Source organism: Pristiophorus japonicus, chromosome 5 (assembly GCF_044704955.1).
Source record: "Pristiophorus japonicus isolate sPriJap1 chromosome 5, sPriJap1.hap1, whole genome shotgun sequence".
Lineage (NCBI taxonomy): Eukaryota > Metazoa > Chordata > Chondrichthyes > Pristiophoridae > Pristiophorus > Pristiophorus japonicus.
The window spans coordinates 224,679,358-224,697,350 of NC_091981.1; the positions used below are offsets into that span (position 1 = coordinate 224,679,358).

Sequence of the window (17,993 nt, forward strand, 5' to 3'; positions counted from 1 at the left end):
ATTACTAATGTTTTGTAGTAGCAGAGTACAGAAAAAATAGCCATGTAACAATATTTGTAAAAGGTAATTTAACAATCTAATTCTCAACAGAATTATTTGCATTTCGGAAAAATTAAAAGCTGGCATCAAGTATAATCAATGTTAACTATAAAGCAGAGTTCTCACCTATTACTTTCCCATCATCACTGGTGATTGAAATTCCAACTGGGGCATAAATTTCACAATCATTTCCCTTTGCGCCTTTAAGTGATCGAATGCTAGAGATGAGAAAGAGAGGAATACTGGAGCATTCTGCTATACAAAGGACTTGAGAATATTTTCTTCTTTCTTACATTTAATAGTTTACTATTTTTCTCAGTGTTCTAAACCACATGCACATGTTATGAAGAAACACAGTTTATAAGGTATTTTCATACTCATGGAGAATGCCCCTTCTTTCAATGCATTCTGGATAGGACTTCTCTAGTTTTATTGTGTGATATATATGCTTTTTTGAAGAAACACTAAAATGCCTTTCTGTTCATCCAGTTCATTATTTAGCACAGGCAATGTTTCAGGAATTGATGCAATTGAAACTTCCATCTTACCCTAGGTTCCAATGGTTTCTTTTTATTTGTTTCCGTGATATGGGCATCGCTGGCAAGGCCAGCATTTATTGCCCTTGAGAAGGTGGTGGTGAGCCGCCTTCTTGAACCGCTGCAGTCCATCTGGTGAAGGTACTCCCATGGTGTTGTTAGGGAGTATCAGGATTTTGACTCAACGACGATGAAGGAACGGCAATATACTTCCAAGTCAGGATGGTATGTAACTTGAAGGGGAACTTGCAGGTGATGGTGTTCCCATGCACCTGCTGCCTTTGTCGTTCTAGGTGGTTTTGGAGGTGCTGTCGTAGAAGCCATGATAAGTTGCTGCAGTACATCTTGTAGATGGTACACACAGCAGCCACGGTGCGTTGGTGGTGGAGAGAGTGAATGTTTAAGGTGATGGATGGGGTGCTAATCAAGCAGGCTGCTTTGTCCTGGATGGTTAGAGCTTTTTGAGTGCTATCAGAGCTGCACTCAACCAGGCAAGTGAAGAGTATGCCATCACACTCCTGACTTGTGCCTTGTAGATGGTGGAAAGGCTTTGGGGAGTCAGGAGGTGAGACACTGACCACAGAATACCCAGCCTCTGACCTGCTCTTGTGTGGCTGGTCCAGTTAAGTTTCTGGTCAATGGTGACCCCAGGATGTTGATGGTGGGGGATTCAGCAATAATAATGTCATTGAATGGCAAGGGGCGGTGGTTAGACTCTTGCTTGTTGGAGACAGAAACATAGAAACATAGAAAATAGGTGCAGGAGTAGGCCAGTTGGCCCTTTGAGCCTGCACCACCATTCAATAAGATCATGGCTGATCATTTAACTCAGTACCCCTTTCCTGCTTTCTCTCTATACCCCTTGATCCCTTTAGCTGTCAGGGCCATAACTAACTCCCTCTTGAATATATCCAATTAACTGGCATCAACAGCTCTCTGCGGTAAGAAATTCCACAGATTAACAACTCTCTGAGTGAAGAAGTTTCTCCTCATCTCAGTCCTAAATGGCTTACCCCTTATCCTTAGACTATGTCCCCTGGTTCTGGATTTCCCCAACATTGGGAACATTATTCCTGCATCTAACCTGTCCAGTCCCATCAGAATTTTATATGTTTCTATGAGATCCCCTCTCATTCTTCTAAACTCCAGTGAATACAGGCCCAGTCGATCCAGTCTCTCCTCATATGTCAGTCCTGCCATCCCGGGAATCAGTCTGGTGAACCTTCGCTGCATTCCCTCAATAGCAAGAACGTCCTTCCTCAGATTAGGAGAACAAAACTGAACACAATATTCCAGGTGAGGCCTCACTAAGGCCCTGTACAACTGCAGTAAAACCTCCCTGCTCAAATCTCCTAGCTATGAAGGCCAACATACCATTTGCCTTCTTCACTGCCTGCTGTACCTGCATGCCAACTTTCAATGACTGATGTACCATGACACCCAGGTCTCGTTGCACCTCCCCTTTTCCTAATCTGCCGCCATTCAGATAATATTCTGCCTTCGTGTTATTGCCACCAAAGTTGACAACCTCACATTTATCCACATTATACTGCATCTGCCACGCGTTTTCCCACTCACCTCACCTGTCCAAGTCACCCTGCAGCCTTTTAGCATCCTCCTCACAGCTCACACTGCCTCCCAGCTTAGTGTCATCTGCAAACTTGGAGATATTACACTCAATTCCCTCATTCAAATCATTAATGTATATTGTAAATAGCTGGGGTTCCAGCACTGAGCCCTATGGCACCCCACTAGTCACTGCCTGCTATTCTGAAAAGGACCCGTTTATCCCGACTCTCTGCTTCCTGTCTGCCAACCAGTTCTGTATCCACGTCAGTACATTATCCCCAATACCATGTGCTTTAATTTTGCACACCAATCTTTTGTGTGGGACCTTGTCAAAAGCCTTTTGAAAGTCCAAATATACCACATCCACTGGTACGCCCTTGTCCATTCTACCAGTTACATCCTCAAAAAATTCTAGAAGATTTGTCAAGCAGGATTTCCCTTTCATAAATCCAAGCTGACTTGGACCAATCCCGTCACTGCTTTCCAAATGTGCTGCTATTTCATCTTTAATAATTGATTCCAACATTTCCCACTACTGATATCAGGCTAACCGGTCTATAATTACCCGTTTTCTCTCTCCTTACTTTCTTAAAAAGTGGTGTTACATTAGCTACCCTCCAGTCCATAGGAACCGATTCAGAGTCGATAAACTGTTGGAAAATGATCACCAATGCATCCACTATTTCTAGGGCTACTTCCTTAAATACTCTGGGATGCAGACTAACAGGCCCAGGGATTTATCGGCCTTCAATCCCATCAATTTCCCTAACATAATTTCCCGCCCAATAAGGATATCCTTCAGTTCCTCCTTCTCACTAGACCCTCAGTCCCCTAGTATTTCCGGAAGGTTATTCGTGTCTTCCTTCATGAAGACAGAACCAAAGTATTTGTTTAACTGGTCTGTCATTTCTTAGTTCCCCATTATAAATTAACCTGAATCTGACTGCAAAGGACCTATGTTTGTTTTCACTAATCTTTTTCTCTTCACATATCTATAGAAGCTTTTGCAGTCAGTTTTTATGTTCCCAGCAAGCTTCCTCTCATACTCTATTTTCCCCCTCCTAATTAAACCCTTTTTCCTCCTCTGCTGTATTACAAAATTCTCCCAGTCCTCAGGTTTGCTGCTTTTTCTGGCCAATTTATATGCCTCTTCCTTGGATTTAACACTATCCTTAATTTCCCTTGTTAGCCACGGTTGAGCCACCTTCCCCATTTTATTTTTACTCCAGACAGCGATGTACAATTGTTGAAGTTCATCCATGTGATCTTTAAATGTTTGCCATTGCCTATCCACCGTCAACTCTTTAAATGTCACTCGCCAGTCAATTCATGTCTCATACCATCGAAGTTACCTTTCCTTAAGTTCAGGACCCTAGTCTCTGAATTAACTGTGTCACTCTCCATTTTAATAAAGAATTCTACCATATTGTGGTCACTCTTCCCCAAGGGGCCTCGCACAACAAGATTGTTAATTAGTCCTTTCTCATTACACATCACCCAGTCCAGGATGGCCAGCCCTCTAGTTGGTTCCTCGACATATTGGTCTAGGAAACCATCCCTAATACACTCCAGGAAATCCTCCTCACCGCATTGCTACCAGTTTGATTAGCAAATCAATATGTAGATTAATCACACATGATAACTGCTATACCTTTATTGCACGCATCCCTAATTCCTCGATTTCAAGGGACTGCCTGATGATGATGATGACGACTCCTCCCTTATCACTCAAAAATCTGTCTATCGCCGCCTTAAATATATTCAATGATCCAGCCTCCACAGCTCTCTGGGGCAGAGAATTACATAGATTTACAACCTTCAGAAGAAATTTTTCCTCATCTCAGTTTTAAATGGGCGGCCTCTTTTTCCAAGACTATGTTGTCCCCTAGTTTTAGTTTCCCGAGTGGAAATATCCTCTCTGCATCCACCTTGTCGAGCCCCCTCATTATCTTATGTTTCAATAAGATCACCTCTCATTCTTCTGAACTCCAATGTGTGTAGGCCCAACCTACCCTCATGAGTAAACCCCATCATCTCCAGAATCAACCTAGTGAACCTTCTCTGAACAGCCTCCAATGCAAGTATATCCTTCCTTAAATATGGAGGCCAAAACTGTACGCAGTACTCCAGGTGTGGCCTCACCAATACCCTGTACAGTTGTGGCAGGATTTCTCTGCTTTTATACTCTATCCCCCTTGCAATAAAGGCCAACATTCCATTTGTTTTCTGATTACTTGCTGTACCTGTACACTAACTTTTTGTGTTTCATGCGCAAGGACCCCCAGGTCCCTCTGTATGCAGCACTTTGCAACTTTTCTCCATTCAAATTATAATTTGCTTTTCAATTATTTCTGCCAAAGTGGATAACCTCACATTTTTCCACATTATACTCACTCCATCTGCCAAATTTTTGCCCACTCAATTAGCCTGTCTATATCCCTTTGCAGATTGTTTGTGTCCTCCTCACAATTTTCTTTCCCACCCGTCTTTGTATCATCAGCAAACTTGGCTAAATTACACTCACTCCCTTCATCCAAGTCATTAATATAGAGTGTAAATAGTTGAGAACACCCCACCGATCCCTGCGGCACCCCACTAGTTACTGTTTGCCAACCGAAAAATTATCCATTTATCCCAACTCTCTGTTTTCTGTTCGTTAGCCAATCCTCTACCTATGCTAATATATTACCCCCAACCCCGTGAGCTTTTATCTTGTGCAGTAACCTTTTATGTGGCACCTTATCAAATGCCTTTTGGAAATCCAAATACACCACATCCACTGGTTCCCCCTTATCCACCCTGGTGGTTACATCCGCAAATTTGTCAAACATGATTTCCCTTTCATAAAACCATGCTGATTCTGCTTGATTGAATCATGCTTTGCCAAATGTCCCGCTACTGCTTCCTTAATAATTGACTCCAGCATTTTCCCAACGACAAATGTTAGGCTAACTGATCTATAGTTTCCTGCTTTTTGTCTGCCTCCTTTTTTAAATAAGTGCATTACATTTGCGGTTTTCCAATCTGATGGGACCGTCCCAGAATCCAGGGAATTTTGATAGATTACAACCATCTGTGCTGTTATCAATTTTACTCATTTTTCCAGTAGGCACAAGTTCATAACACACACCACAAATATGCCTATTACGTATACAAGGAAAAAAATTAACCTCTTTCAAAATGGTATAAAGTGACCAAAAATGTTTTCTTCAGTCGACATAAATAAGCACTATAGAAATATAAAAATAAAGTCTGTAAAGTTTTAAATTAAAGTACTAAACCATTCCAAATAATACAAAACAAGAGAAAAACTATTTAATCATATGTAACATTCAATGTGTTGTGGCGAATATGCTTTGGAGTCAGTACAGCTAAAATCAGAGTTTTGTGAAATCTTAGGACTAGATTTTCAACAGGTTTGCGACCAGTTTTACGCCTCGGCGAAGTGCAAAAACTAATTTTTTTGGTGCTAAACGAGGCACACAACATTTTGCGCCCGGGCAGAAATTTCGGCAGTGGTTTTGCGGCGGCACTACAACTTAGCGCCTGCCCGATGTTTTCACCGTTTGGATGACGTCAATCGGCATGCAATGCTGCGCTATCGCTCCGGGTGGAAAATTTGGCGATATCGCCCATTTTACCGTCCGCCCAGAAACCTGCCCAAAAAAATCAGTCAGACCCAAGGCGCACTCGGCGCCATCTTGAAAATGGAGAAGTTTAGTGCAAAAAAGGATTCGGAGAAGGAAGGCTACATTTCACACACTGAAGTTTTATGTGAGTTTATAGTTCGTTTTAAAGGATATTTAAGGACATTTTAAAAAATGGGGGCTATACTCTGTCAGTCATTATTGCTGGCTACTTTTTCTATGCACCGTTGAGCTGGAAGGCGGCTTATTGATGAGCATTTTGAGCGTAATCGAAGAGGTCGCACACGTATGGGGAGGAGGACTTACCCACCACAAGTTTACAGAGAACAGCACTCATACCTGTAGCTCTCTGAGGCACAGTGCATTAGAAGGCTGCGCTTCTGAAAAGAGGTAATCACAGAGATATGCCAGCTCATAAAGGCAGACCTACAGCCTACCAGCGGCAAGAGGACTGCATTCCCACTGAGGTGAAGGTGACTGCAGCACTTGCCTTCTATGCCTCTGGCTCTTTTCAGGCATCATCAGGGGACATATGCTCCATCTCGCAGCACGCTACACATTGCTGCAGTCGCCAGGTGACTACTGTACTGTATGCATGCAGGATAGACTTCATAAACTTCGCAATGATCAAGGAGGCAAAGAATGAGAGGGCAGTAGGTTTTGGACAAATTGCTGGTTTCCCCAAGGTTTAGGGTGCCATTGACTGTACGCACATCGCCCTGCGAGTACCTTTACTCAATCTGGAGGTTTACTGAAACCGAAAGGGATTCCACTCCATGAACGTACAGATCGTCTGCGACCATACTCAGCGCATCATGGCAGTAAATGCCCAATAACCAGGGAGCACCCATGATGTTTTCATCTTGCATGAGAGTAGTGTCTCATGCTTGATCGAGCGTCAACCACAAGGCCAGAGTTGGATGCTGGGGAAAAAAGGTTACGGTCTCGCCACCTGGCTCATGACCCCCCTCCGGAACCCTCAGACAGATGCCGAGCATCGCTATAATGAGAGCCATATAGCCACACGCAACACCGTCTAACAGACACTTGGAATGCGCAAGCAGCACTTCCGATGCCTGGACCACTCTGGAGGCTGCCTGCAATACTCGCCTCAGCAGGTCGCTGAGTTCATTGTGGTGTGCTGCATGCTACACAGCTTAGTCATCATGAGGAAACAGGATTTGCCACTGGGGTCTACTGAACCACCTCAGGAGAGAGGGTTGGAGGAGGAGGAGGAGAGAGGGGAGGAGGAGGACGAGGAGCCTGGTGAGGAACCCATGCCATCACGACCACCCCCTGCCCCCCTCACCACCACCACAGGGGAGGCCTTGTGGAGCTTTCGCCACTGCAAAAGCCTTACGTCAGCAGCTCATAATTCATCGCTTTGCTTGAGGAGTGAATGGCACGTTTGACTATTCCCACTCTTATTCTGCAAATGAGATATTACACAGGAATGGTTAAGGTGACCAAAAGAATGTATTAAACATTGAAAAATTTTTGAACTTTCTAAACGTAATTGTGAAACTTTAATAAAATTTATTGAACTTTTATAACTTAATAGAATTGGGAAACTTTTATAAAATAGCAACAAAACAAAATAACGAAACAACAACCCCTGCACCGAATGTTTTACCTCCAGCTCCTCCTCCCCATCCTAACCCCACTCCGTCGCGTCATGACCCTACCCAAGTTCAAGAGTTCATGCAACAAGGCGGCCAGAGTCCTGCTGTATTGGGGGGGGGGGGCGGGGGGGAAGAAGAGACAATGGAGACGCCATGTGTGGATCCACTGGAGAAGCTCGAGGTATGGAAGACCCGGCTTCTGAGTGGCAAGCCTCTTACTCGGCCTCGCCACTCACAGGTGATATGGGTCTGTGTGTAACACTGGAGACTGTAGTGTCAAAGATGGAGATCATCAATTGCATGTGGACATTGACAGCCTCGGTGGTTTCGTGGCCCCCACGGACAATCTGTAACCCGACCTCCGTCACGTTCGCAGATAGCACTGCGATGCTCGTGGGAATCCTAGCTAAGACCTCTAGGAGCGGTCAGGTGAGCTAGACGCTCTTCCTGGACAGTCCTATCATGTCCAGGTGTGCGTCAGCCTGTCTGTCAGCAGACCGGCTTTGCCGACTCACCCTCCGGAGAGACGGGATTCAACCCCAGTAGTGGGTTGCTGCACATCACTTGTACTCGGGGCCTCGGATGGCTGTATGGAGGAAAGAAAAAAGGTGTTGAGTGCATCAGCTCCCCACCCCCAGAATAAGCTGCTCAGTCTGCTCCTCTTCTTGAAGTTCCTTGCCCTCGTCCCCCTCTTTCTGACTTCCTGAGGTGCAGGCTTCCATTGGAGGATGTGGCGCATGCGACTCCTCATCTAGAAATAGAAAACAACAGACGAGTAGTTAGCAGCAGAGGTCAGGGCAGGTTGACATGAGTAAGGTCACATAGTACAGGCTCATTTGAAGTAACGCCGCTACTCCATTATACATAGTCCAGAGACACTACATCACATTGCCCAACCTAGCCCAGGGATTTTGCAGGACTTACCCTCACTTTCAAATAGGGGCTCAGCACCCCCACAGGCAGTTGCCCTTCCTGAGGCACCAATCAGACCAGCCACTCTTTCTCCAGGTCTGTCAGAGATATTGTTCTAGGTGGACCGCTGCCTGTCTGTCGCTGCTCCCGGCGGTTGTGGTACATCTTTCCCTGCAAAGGTGACAATGGGAATGGTTACCAGAGGGCCCTTCTGCTCTTGTGGCACACACAGATAGTCATCAAAGCACTTATACCATTCTGTGTGCATTTAATACAGTCCTCTGTTTAATGGCCCTGGAAGTTGCACATGATTAGAAAAAGGGGAGATGCAGCGAGACCTGGGTGTCATGGTCCATCAGTCATTGAAGGTTGGCATGCAGGTACAGCAGGCGGTGAAGAAGGCAAATGGTATGTTGGCCTTCATAGCAAGGGGATTTGAGTATAGGAGCAGGGAGGTCTTACTGCAGTTGTACAGGGCCTTGGTGAGGCCCCATCTGGAATATTGTGTTCGGTTTTGGTCTCCGAATCTGAGGAAGGACGTTCTTGGTATTGAGGGAGTGCAGCGAAGGTTCACCAGACTGATTCCTGGGATGGCAGGACTGACATAGGAGGGGGGGACTGGATCGACTGGGTCTGTATTCACTGGAGTTTAGAAGGATGAGAGGGGATCTCATAGAAACATATAAAATTCTGACGGGACTGGACAGGTTAGATGCAGGAAGAATGTTCCAGATGTTGGGGAAGTCCAGAACCAGGGGACACAGTCTAAGGATAAGGGGTAAGCCATTTAGGACTGAGATGAGAAGGAACTTCTTCACTCAGAGAGTGGTGAACCTGTGGAATTCCCTACCGCAGAGAGTTGTTAATGCCAGTTCATTGGATATATTGACGAGGGAGTTAGATATGGCCCTTGCGGCTAAAGGGATCAAGGGTTATGGAGAGAAAGCAGGAACGGGGTACTGAGGTGAATGATTAGCCATGATCTTATTGAATGGTGGTGCAGGCTCGAAGGCCAGATGGCCTACTCCTGCACCTATTTTCTATGTTTCTATGTTTCATGAGGAAGACATCGAAGTACAGAAATATATTTTAAGATCTCAGAAAGCAATCTTAATAATGTGTAAAGATCATTCATGGCAAATAAGGTGCAACACTAAGCCTACCTATACCAACATGTGTCAGATTTATAATTTAGGTAATGAAAGAGTACATCAATAAAAATATTACTTACCCTAAGGACCCTGCAATGGTCAGTGAACCTCTTGCAGCACTGAGTGTGGGTCCTTCGGATGTCGGCAATACAAGACATCTTCTCAGCAATGCTGGTCCAAATGTGATGAAATAAATGCTGGGACGGGTTTACTTGTACCCCTCCTGTTTAATTCCGCCCATCTCCTTTCCACAATAGTGACAAGGGCCTCCTTGGCCTCATTGCTAAACTTTCTGGCTTGCTGCCTGCTCCGATCTCCTTCCATCGTGAATTCAATCTAAAAATGGCTGATTCAGCCCTGGGTGTACTGTGCATGCGCAGGCGCTCCCTGACAGCTAACCAGAAGCGTGGGAAGAAGAAAGAAATGGCAAAAAAAATAATCCTCCCGCCCACCCACCCCTAAAAAAAAATTTGCGCATGCACAGAAGGTCCAATTTTTTTTTCCGGTCATAAATTTCAGCTGTGCAACGTCGGATTTATCGCTATTGCTGTTCACCATTTGGTGAATTTTGAGAGCTCTGGCGGTAACGGTAGCCCAGTGCTTAAAAAAAAATTTGCGTTGCAATTATCGCCCAAAAATGGTGAAATCGCTAAAACCCAAAATTCTAGCCCTTAAAATGCTACCAAGTAAACTCAATTTAAAAGTTCCCAATCTCTTGATTTAACCAATTATACAATATTACTTCCTGTGTTTATACTAAATGCTCATGTTGCTTATGACAAAATCCCAAATAAACAACAGAAATCATTAGCTTATAACTGCACTTTGTTCCTTCAAATTACATTTTGACAAGCCTACAAAATCCAGGTTACATATATCAAATTCAAAGAAAAAATGCTTTCAAAGGCAAAACTTCAAACCTTAAAAGGGGTTGAGATTTTACTAATTTTCCCAAATCATTTACATGATCCCACAATCTGAACACTGTACGAATCATGGTTTTTCTGCAATATTCTAGCACTTTAAAACTGCTTCATGTATACCAATATACCAAGTATCCAAGAGGAACTGTTGATATATTATATATAGGTTTCTAATATTTTACATACTATCTTAACGTTTTAAATGTGTTTAGTGTTTTAGCAGTGCACAGCTTAAACAATGATTGATTTAACACAGAGATAAGCAGAACTTGAATTACTGTCAAATACTCAGATCATAAGGTATTTTCAAAAGTTTACAGTCACATCTACATAAGTCATACCTGCTGTTCGTGCCAACTCCAGCCACAAATCGTTTATTTGGATATTTATCCTTGATCTTCTTCAAGGTAATTTCACCTTGTGACACAGCCCAGACATCGCCACCTTTACCTCCTTCACCACCAAGTCGACGGAGTCCCATTCCACCGCTCCCCCCACGAACATAAAGTCTGAGATTATCGATAAAGCTGCCATACTTCAAAATGAGATCATTGGAAAGAAAATATTCAAAAAAAGGCTCCCAAACAAATGCACAGATGTTATAATGTACACTGCATTTTTTTCAAATGTTTGCATTATTATTTAGCACTGGTCTAAATGATGAGAGTTACCTACGAGACACTGGAATTTGTAGTGAGTCACATTAAAAGCTCCCATGTATCAAAAATATTCTTCTTTATAAAATTAAGAAAGTCATGTTTACTTATGCAAGTTGTTCAGCTGACACCACACATAGAGCTACTAATGTTATAGAGCACAGTGCAAGTATGTTGCAATATCAAATTATTACATGGAAAGGTCATCATCATCGTAGGCGATCCCTCGAACGAGAATGACTTGCTTCCACGAGTTCACAGATGTTTCAATGAAGAACCTGATGTTTCAGTCCTGAATTCCAATTGAGGGGGTGGAAGATGCCTGTGTGTGGATTTTTTTAACGTGTGGTGACCGTTGCACATCAGCCACCACACGGGCTTGATAGAGCTAAGCCTTTATCCAGTGACAAGGATTAATCAGGACGACTGGAGACCTGCTCTGCTGCACAGACCTAGTGCGCACACATATCGCAGTGTGGGCTGGCCTGTGCTGCCCCTGGGCCCTGGGCTCTTCTGGGCCCCCGTACCCTCATTTGCCGCACCACCGCCATGATCTTTCAGTGCTCCTCCGCCACAAAACACTCGCTGCACCTCCGCCACGATCTCCCGCCGCACCTCCACACCAAACATTCACCGGACCTCTGCTCGTCAAAACGCCACCGGCTTGTGAGCCGCCATGCTCAGTTTTCCCCCCCTCCCCCGCCACAGGTGGAAGTCACCGTCAACTATAGCCAGGAATGACCTACCCCATGAGTCGAAGAAAACGTACCGTCATGCTCCTTCCCCTGAACTGAATATTTAAAGCCAACTACTATTCAACTTAGAGTTATGCACCCACTTTTCTTCAGTTCTTTGCTGAATCACTCCACCACCAACCACCAATCGCTCTCTCTTCCCCACCTCCACAACCCGGCCGAGACTCGGAACCCACCACCGCAGGAAAACCACTGGCACCAACCTGAATCCCACCATTCCACTGGCCCACTAGTGCATCAGGAAAAGATCATCCATCCCATCCTTCCACAAACGGTGGACGTTATGCCATAACAGGAGTTCTATCCCCATACTTTAAGCTATGAATTATATCCAAATATTTTAAACTTTCCCCTGCTAAACAAACAGACCCTGGCCAGAATACACTAAAGTTTACTAGTTTAGTATTTACAATATTTTTACTTTCAGTAAGTCTCAAGCCCCTGACAATAAGGACTTTCTTATTAGCTTTACTAAAGTGTCAGGCGGCAATCAATTAAAAAAATCTTCAGTGCACCAAAATTTGTGTAAACAACTTAATCTCACGTCCTCCACTCAAATCCTACAAAATGTGCCTGTACAGATAAAGAAAAGCAAAAAAAAATCAATCAAATCCCTCGTCTCCAGCTTCATCTCATAATGTTTCATTGTCTTAGAAGTCAGTAGGACAGTGTGGACTCCCAAAACAAGCGCTCTACTCAGAGCTCCGACACGGCAGGCGAGCCCCAGGACAGTAGAGGAAACGCTTCGAGGACACCCTCAAAGCCTCCTTGAAAAAGTGCAACATCCCCAAGGACTCTAGGGAATCCCTGGCCCAAGACCGCTCAAAGTGGAGGAGATGCATCCTGGAAGGTGCCGAACACTTTGAGTCTCTTCGCCGGGAGCAAGCGGAAACCAAGTGCAAACAGTGAAAGGAGCGCATGACAACCCAAGCACCCTACCCACCTGTCCCTCCAACCACCGTCTGCCCAACCTGTGACAGAGACTGTCGGTTCTGCATGGGACTCATCAGTCACCTTAGAACTCATTTTTAGTGTGGAAGCAAGTCATCCTCGACTCCAAAGGACTGCCGAAGGAGGACAGTGTGGCCAAAGTAAGCAGCAGTAAAGATGGAGAGTATACGGTTGGAGCCTGGTGCAGAGGTGCTGATTCCATGTGTAATAAGCTGCTCTGAAGTGTCATAACCCAGTGAATGCACAATGCATTTAACTTTCCAGTTCATCAAATTGGTCATAACAACTTGCATTTATAGAACGCCTTTACTACAGAACAAAATGTACCAAAGCACTTCACAAACATGCGAGGAGAAAAATGGACACCGTCAAAGAAGGAGATATTTTAAAGCTTGGTCAAAGAGGTTGGTTTTAAGGAGGGTCTTAAAAGGAGGAGAGGTGGAGAAGTTTAGGAAGAAAAATAAGAGTTTGGGCCATGGGCGGCTGAAGGTACAACTAGCCAACGGTGAGGCTGGAGAGGAGGCAATGCACAAGCGACCAGAGTGAGAGAAAGTCAGTTCAAATGTGTAATGTAGTGCAGGAGACGGTTACAGATTATAGGGAGGGGCCAGGCCATAAAGGAATTTAAAGATCAGAATTATAATTTTGAATTTGAGCGAACCGGGAGCCAATCTAGCTCTGCGAAGGGTGGGTGAATGCTGAACAAATTTGGATATGGCAGCAATTTTGGTTAAGCTGAAGTTTAATGAAATATTCACATTTATATAGAGCCTTGGATGATGTGGAATTGGTATGGGTGGAGCTACGGAATACCAAAAAGCATAAAACGCTACTGGGAATTGTGTACAGACCACCAAACAGTAGTAGTAAGGTTGGGGACAGCATCAAACAAGAAATTAGGGATGCGTGCAATAAAGGTACAGCAGTTATCATGGGCGACTTTAATCTACATATTGATTGGGCTAACCAAACTGGTAGCAATGCAGTGGAGGAGGATTTCCTGGAGTGTATTAGGGGATGGTTTTCTAGACCAATATGTCGAGGAGCCAACTAGAGGGCTGGCCATCCTAGACTGGGTGATGTGTAATGAGAAAGGGCTAATTAGCAATCTTGTTGTGCGAGGCCTCTTGGGGAAGAGTGACCATAATATGGTAGAATTCTTTATTAAGATGGAGAGTGACACAGTTAATTCAGAGACTAGGGTCCTGAACTTAAGGAAAGGTAACTTTGATGGTATGAGACGTGAATTGGCTAGAATAGACTGGCGAGTGATACTTAAAGGGTTGACGGTGGATAGGCAATGGCAAACATTTAAAGATCACATGGATGAACTTCAGCAATTGTACATCCCTGTCTGGAGTAAAAATAAAACGGGGAAGTAGCTCAACCATGGCTAACAAGGGAAATTAAGGATAGTGTTAAATCTAAGGAAGAGGCATATAAATTGGCCAGAAAACCTGAGGACTGGGAGAATTTTATAATACAGCAGAGGAGGACAAAGGGTTTAATTAGGAGGAGGAAAATAGAGTATGAGAGGAAGCTTGCTGGGAACATAAAAACTTACTGTGAAAGCTTCGAAAGATATGTGAAGAGAAAAAGATTAGTGAAGTCAAACGTAGGTCCATTGCAATCAGATTAAGGTGAATTTATAACGGGGAACAAAGAAATGGCGGACCAGTTAAACAAATACTTTGGTTCTGTCTTCACGCAGGAAGACACAAATAACCTTCCGGAAATACTAGGGACCGAGGGTCTAGTGAGAAGGAGGAACTGAAGGAAATCCTTATTGGCGGGAAATTGTGTTAGGGAAATTGATGGGATTGAAGGCCGATAAATCCCCGGGGCCTGCATCCCAGAGTACTTAAGGAAGTATCCCTAGAAATAGTGGATGCATTGGTGATCATTTTCCAACAGTCTATCAACTCTGGATCAGTTCCTATGGACTGGAGGGTAGCTAATGTAACACTACTTTTTAAGAAGGGAGGGAGAGAGGAGGCGGGTAATTATAGACCGGTTAGCCTGACATCAGTAGTGGGGAAAATGTTGGAATCAATTATTAAAGATGAAATAGCAGCACAGACGAGATCGGTCCAAGTCAGCATGGATTTATGAAAGGGAAATCCTGCTTGACAAATCTTCTAGAATTTTTTGAGGATGTAACTAGTAGAGTGGACAAGGGAGAACCGATGGATGTGGTGTATTTGGACTTTCAAAAGGTTTTTGACAAGGTCCCACACAAGAGATTGGTGTGCAAAATTAAAGCACATGGTATTGGGAGTAATATACTAATGTGGATAGAGAACTGGTTGGCAGACAGGAAGCAAAGAGTCGGGATAAACGGGTCCTTTTCAGAATGGCAGGCAGTGACTAGTGGGGTGCCACAGGGCTCAGTGCTGGGACCCCAGCTATTTACAATACTCATTAATGATTTGGATGAGGGAATTGAGTGTAATATCTCCAAGTTTGCAAATGACACTAAACTGGGGGGCGGTGTGAGCTGTGAGGAGGACGCTAAAAGGCTGCAGGGTGACTTGGACAGGTTAGGTGAGTGGGCAAACGAGTGGCAGATGCAATATAATGTGGATAAATGTGAGGTTATCCACTTTGGTGGAAAAAACACGAGGGCAGATTATCTGAATGGCGGTAGATTAGGAAAAGGGGAGGTGCAATGAGACCTGGGTGTCATGGTACATCAGTCATTGAAAGTTGGCATGCAGGTACAGCAGGCGGTGAAGAAGGCAAATAGTATATTGGCCTTCATAGCTAGGGGATTTGAGTATAGGAGCAGGGAGGTCTTACTGCAGTTGTACAGGGACTTAGTGAGGTCTCACCAGGAATAGTGTGTTCAGTTTTGGTCTCCTAATCTGAGGAAGGACGTTCTTGCTATTGAGGGAGTGCAGCGAAGGTTCACCAGACCAATTCCCGGGATGGCAGGACTGACATATGAGGAGAAGCTGGATCGACTGGGCCTTTATTCACTGGAGTTTAGAAGGATGAGAGGGGATCTCATAGAAACATATAAAATTCTGACAGGACTGGACAGGTTAGATAGAAGAACAATGTTCCCGATGTTGGGGAAGTCCAGAACCAGGGGCATAGTCTAAGGATAAGGGGTAAGCCATTTAGGACTGAGATGAGGAGAAACTTCTTCACTCAGAGAGTTGTTAAAATGTGGATTCCCTACCGCAGAGAGTTGTTGATGCCAGTTCATTGGATATATTCAAGAGGGAGTTAGATATGGCCCTTGCGGCTAAAGGGATCAAGAGGTATGGAGAGAAAGCAGGAAAGGGGTACTGAGGGAATGATCAGCCATGATCTTATTGAATATTGGTGCGGGCTCGAAGGGCCAAATGGCCTACTCCAGCACCTATTTTCTATGCCTTTCAGGACAACCAAAAGTGCTTTACGCCCAATTAAGTACTTTTGAAGTATAGTCACAGTTGTAATGTGGGAGGGTTCTGGATAGGAGACCAACCAGAAGGAATAGTTAAATTTAGGAGCTGCAATTGCGTGCATGTTGGTTTCACTGGCAGTTGGTTGGAGGTAGGAGCATAGGTGGGTGATGTTACTTAGAGGTGGAAGTAGATGATCTTTGTGATGGAGATTATATGGGTTTGGAAGCTCAGCTCGTGATTGAATAGGAAGCAAAGGTCTACTTTAGCCGGAGACAGACCAGGGATGGAGTGGGTAATAATCTCTCCCTATGTATCTCCAATCTCTCCTGGTAACTATGGTTTCCCATCCCTGGACCAGTGTCACCACGCGTCCCTCGCGCCCAGTCCACAGGCTGAGCTCGCGCCCCTCGCGCCCAGTCCACAGGCTGAGCTCGCGCCCCGCCGCTCGCGCCTAGTCCACAGGCTGAGTTCGCGCCGCTCGCGCCTAGTCCACAGGCTGAGCTCGCGCGCGCGCGTCCCTCCCCGCCCCCGATTCGGACAGTAACGGAATCAAACGGAACGTACCTTCCTCAGAAGTGCGAGGCCACACCGCACCATGGTAACCCCAACCGGAAACCCACCCTTCACAGTAACCCATCAGCTCCATCCGCCCCAGACCGAGAGCGGGTGCAATTATTGTGATTGTAACGGCGTGTCGCCGATCGAGTTCCTAAAGAGTTTATGATGTGCAATGGTTTAATTTCTATCATAAGTACGGACTTTAAAAGAGCGTGAGAAACTTTTTTAAAAGTGCCAATCGGCTTTGGTTTGTGCGTCATCTTAAAATTCCGGAGACCTTTTGAGCCGTTTGCATCCGTTCCGAGAGCCGCAAGGTGTCACCTTCAGTTCCACAGATCAGGCTGCGGGGGCAGAGCTGCGTTCCCAGGTTACACAGAAAGCCGCTGAGCACCTCGAATCTCTTCATCGGGAGCACGCAGAAACTAAGCACAAAGAGCGGAATGAGCGCACAGCAACCCAAGCACCCCAGCCACCTGTCGCTTCAACCATCACCTGCCCCATCTGTGACGGAGACTGTAGATCTGGCATTGGTCTCATCAGTCATCTTAGAACTCATATTAGTGTGGAAGCAAGTCATCCTCGACTCTGGGGTACTGCCTAAGAAGAAGAGAAGAAGTGTACCAGAATACATCATGCTATTCAGTCAATTGTACTGATGGGATCATTTTCTTGACCATTGAGCACTTTCTGGCCAATAGTTTTTCTTCAAATCATTTTGAAAAACACAATGACAAATTTTAAAACTTTTACTGAGATAAAATATATATTGAGTATAACAGAGACTGAGGATCAAATCAAAAAACCTTAGTAGTCTCTCAAATAAGTTTTTATTTAACTTTTTTAAAATCGTCAATTTTGTGAGCTGCAAAGTATGCAACCTACAACACGATTTCTTAGAACAGGTTGGTTTTATATTGGCTCTCAATCTGGTTCAAAATTGCAGCTTCACTGTATAGTGCAGCTGCTTTGCTCCTTGTAATTGATTTTACAGAATATCCTAGCGGGGAGGGAGACCTGGCTGCAAAGTCTTCTGGCACATTAACAAATTGATGTTTTTTTCTTAAAAGCGATTAAACTTGACGTACATGTATGTTATGTCTGTAATGCACTTATGAATGACTCCATGAGACAATATATTGTACTCAAACTGTAGTGACCTTGGTCCTTTATTCAGAGTGAGGCACAAGCATGGTGGGCAGCCTTTGATACTGGGCCCTGCACACCTATGCAGGTGACCCTCAGGTCTCCCACCGCAGTGCCCTCTGGTGGACAGTCTCTG

At 44.7% G+C, this 17,993-nt stretch overlaps 1 protein-coding gene and 1 long non-coding RNA gene across 4 annotated transcripts in view; both read right to left on the minus strand.

The window, feature by feature from the left end:
* gtpbp10 (GTP-binding protein 10 (putative)) overlaps positions 1 to 16,911 on the minus strand; it is a 50,036-nt gene extending 33,125 nt beyond the window's left edge. Inside the window, exons 1-3 of one of the 3 annotated variants that reach the window (XM_070881350.1) lie at positions 16,721 to 16,911; positions 10,741 to 10,934; positions 166 to 257 (exon numbers count right to left, since the gene is read on the minus strand). In XM_070881350.1, coding sequence (XP_070737451.1) covers positions 166 to 257; positions 10,741 to 10,934; positions 16,721 to 16,753 — 319 coding nt within the window. In that variant the 5' untranslated portion in view covers positions 16,754 to 16,911. Of the gene's footprint in view, positions 1 to 165; positions 258 to 587; positions 668 to 10,740; positions 10,935 to 11,074; positions 11,193 to 16,720 lie in introns of those variants that run through there. The other 2 variants (XM_070881349.1, XM_070881351.1) reach the window with 2 other exon arrangements.
* On the minus strand, positions 7,412 to 9,872 carry LOC139263966 (uncharacterized). The gene is made up of 3 exons (XR_011593258.1): positions 9,557 to 9,872; positions 8,338 to 8,496; positions 7,412 to 8,164 (listed from the first exon to the last, which is right to left on the minus strand). It is a non-coding gene; the product is annotated as an uncharacterized lncRNA (long non-coding RNA).
* Positions 16,912 to 17,993: the final 1,082 nt, after the last annotated feature.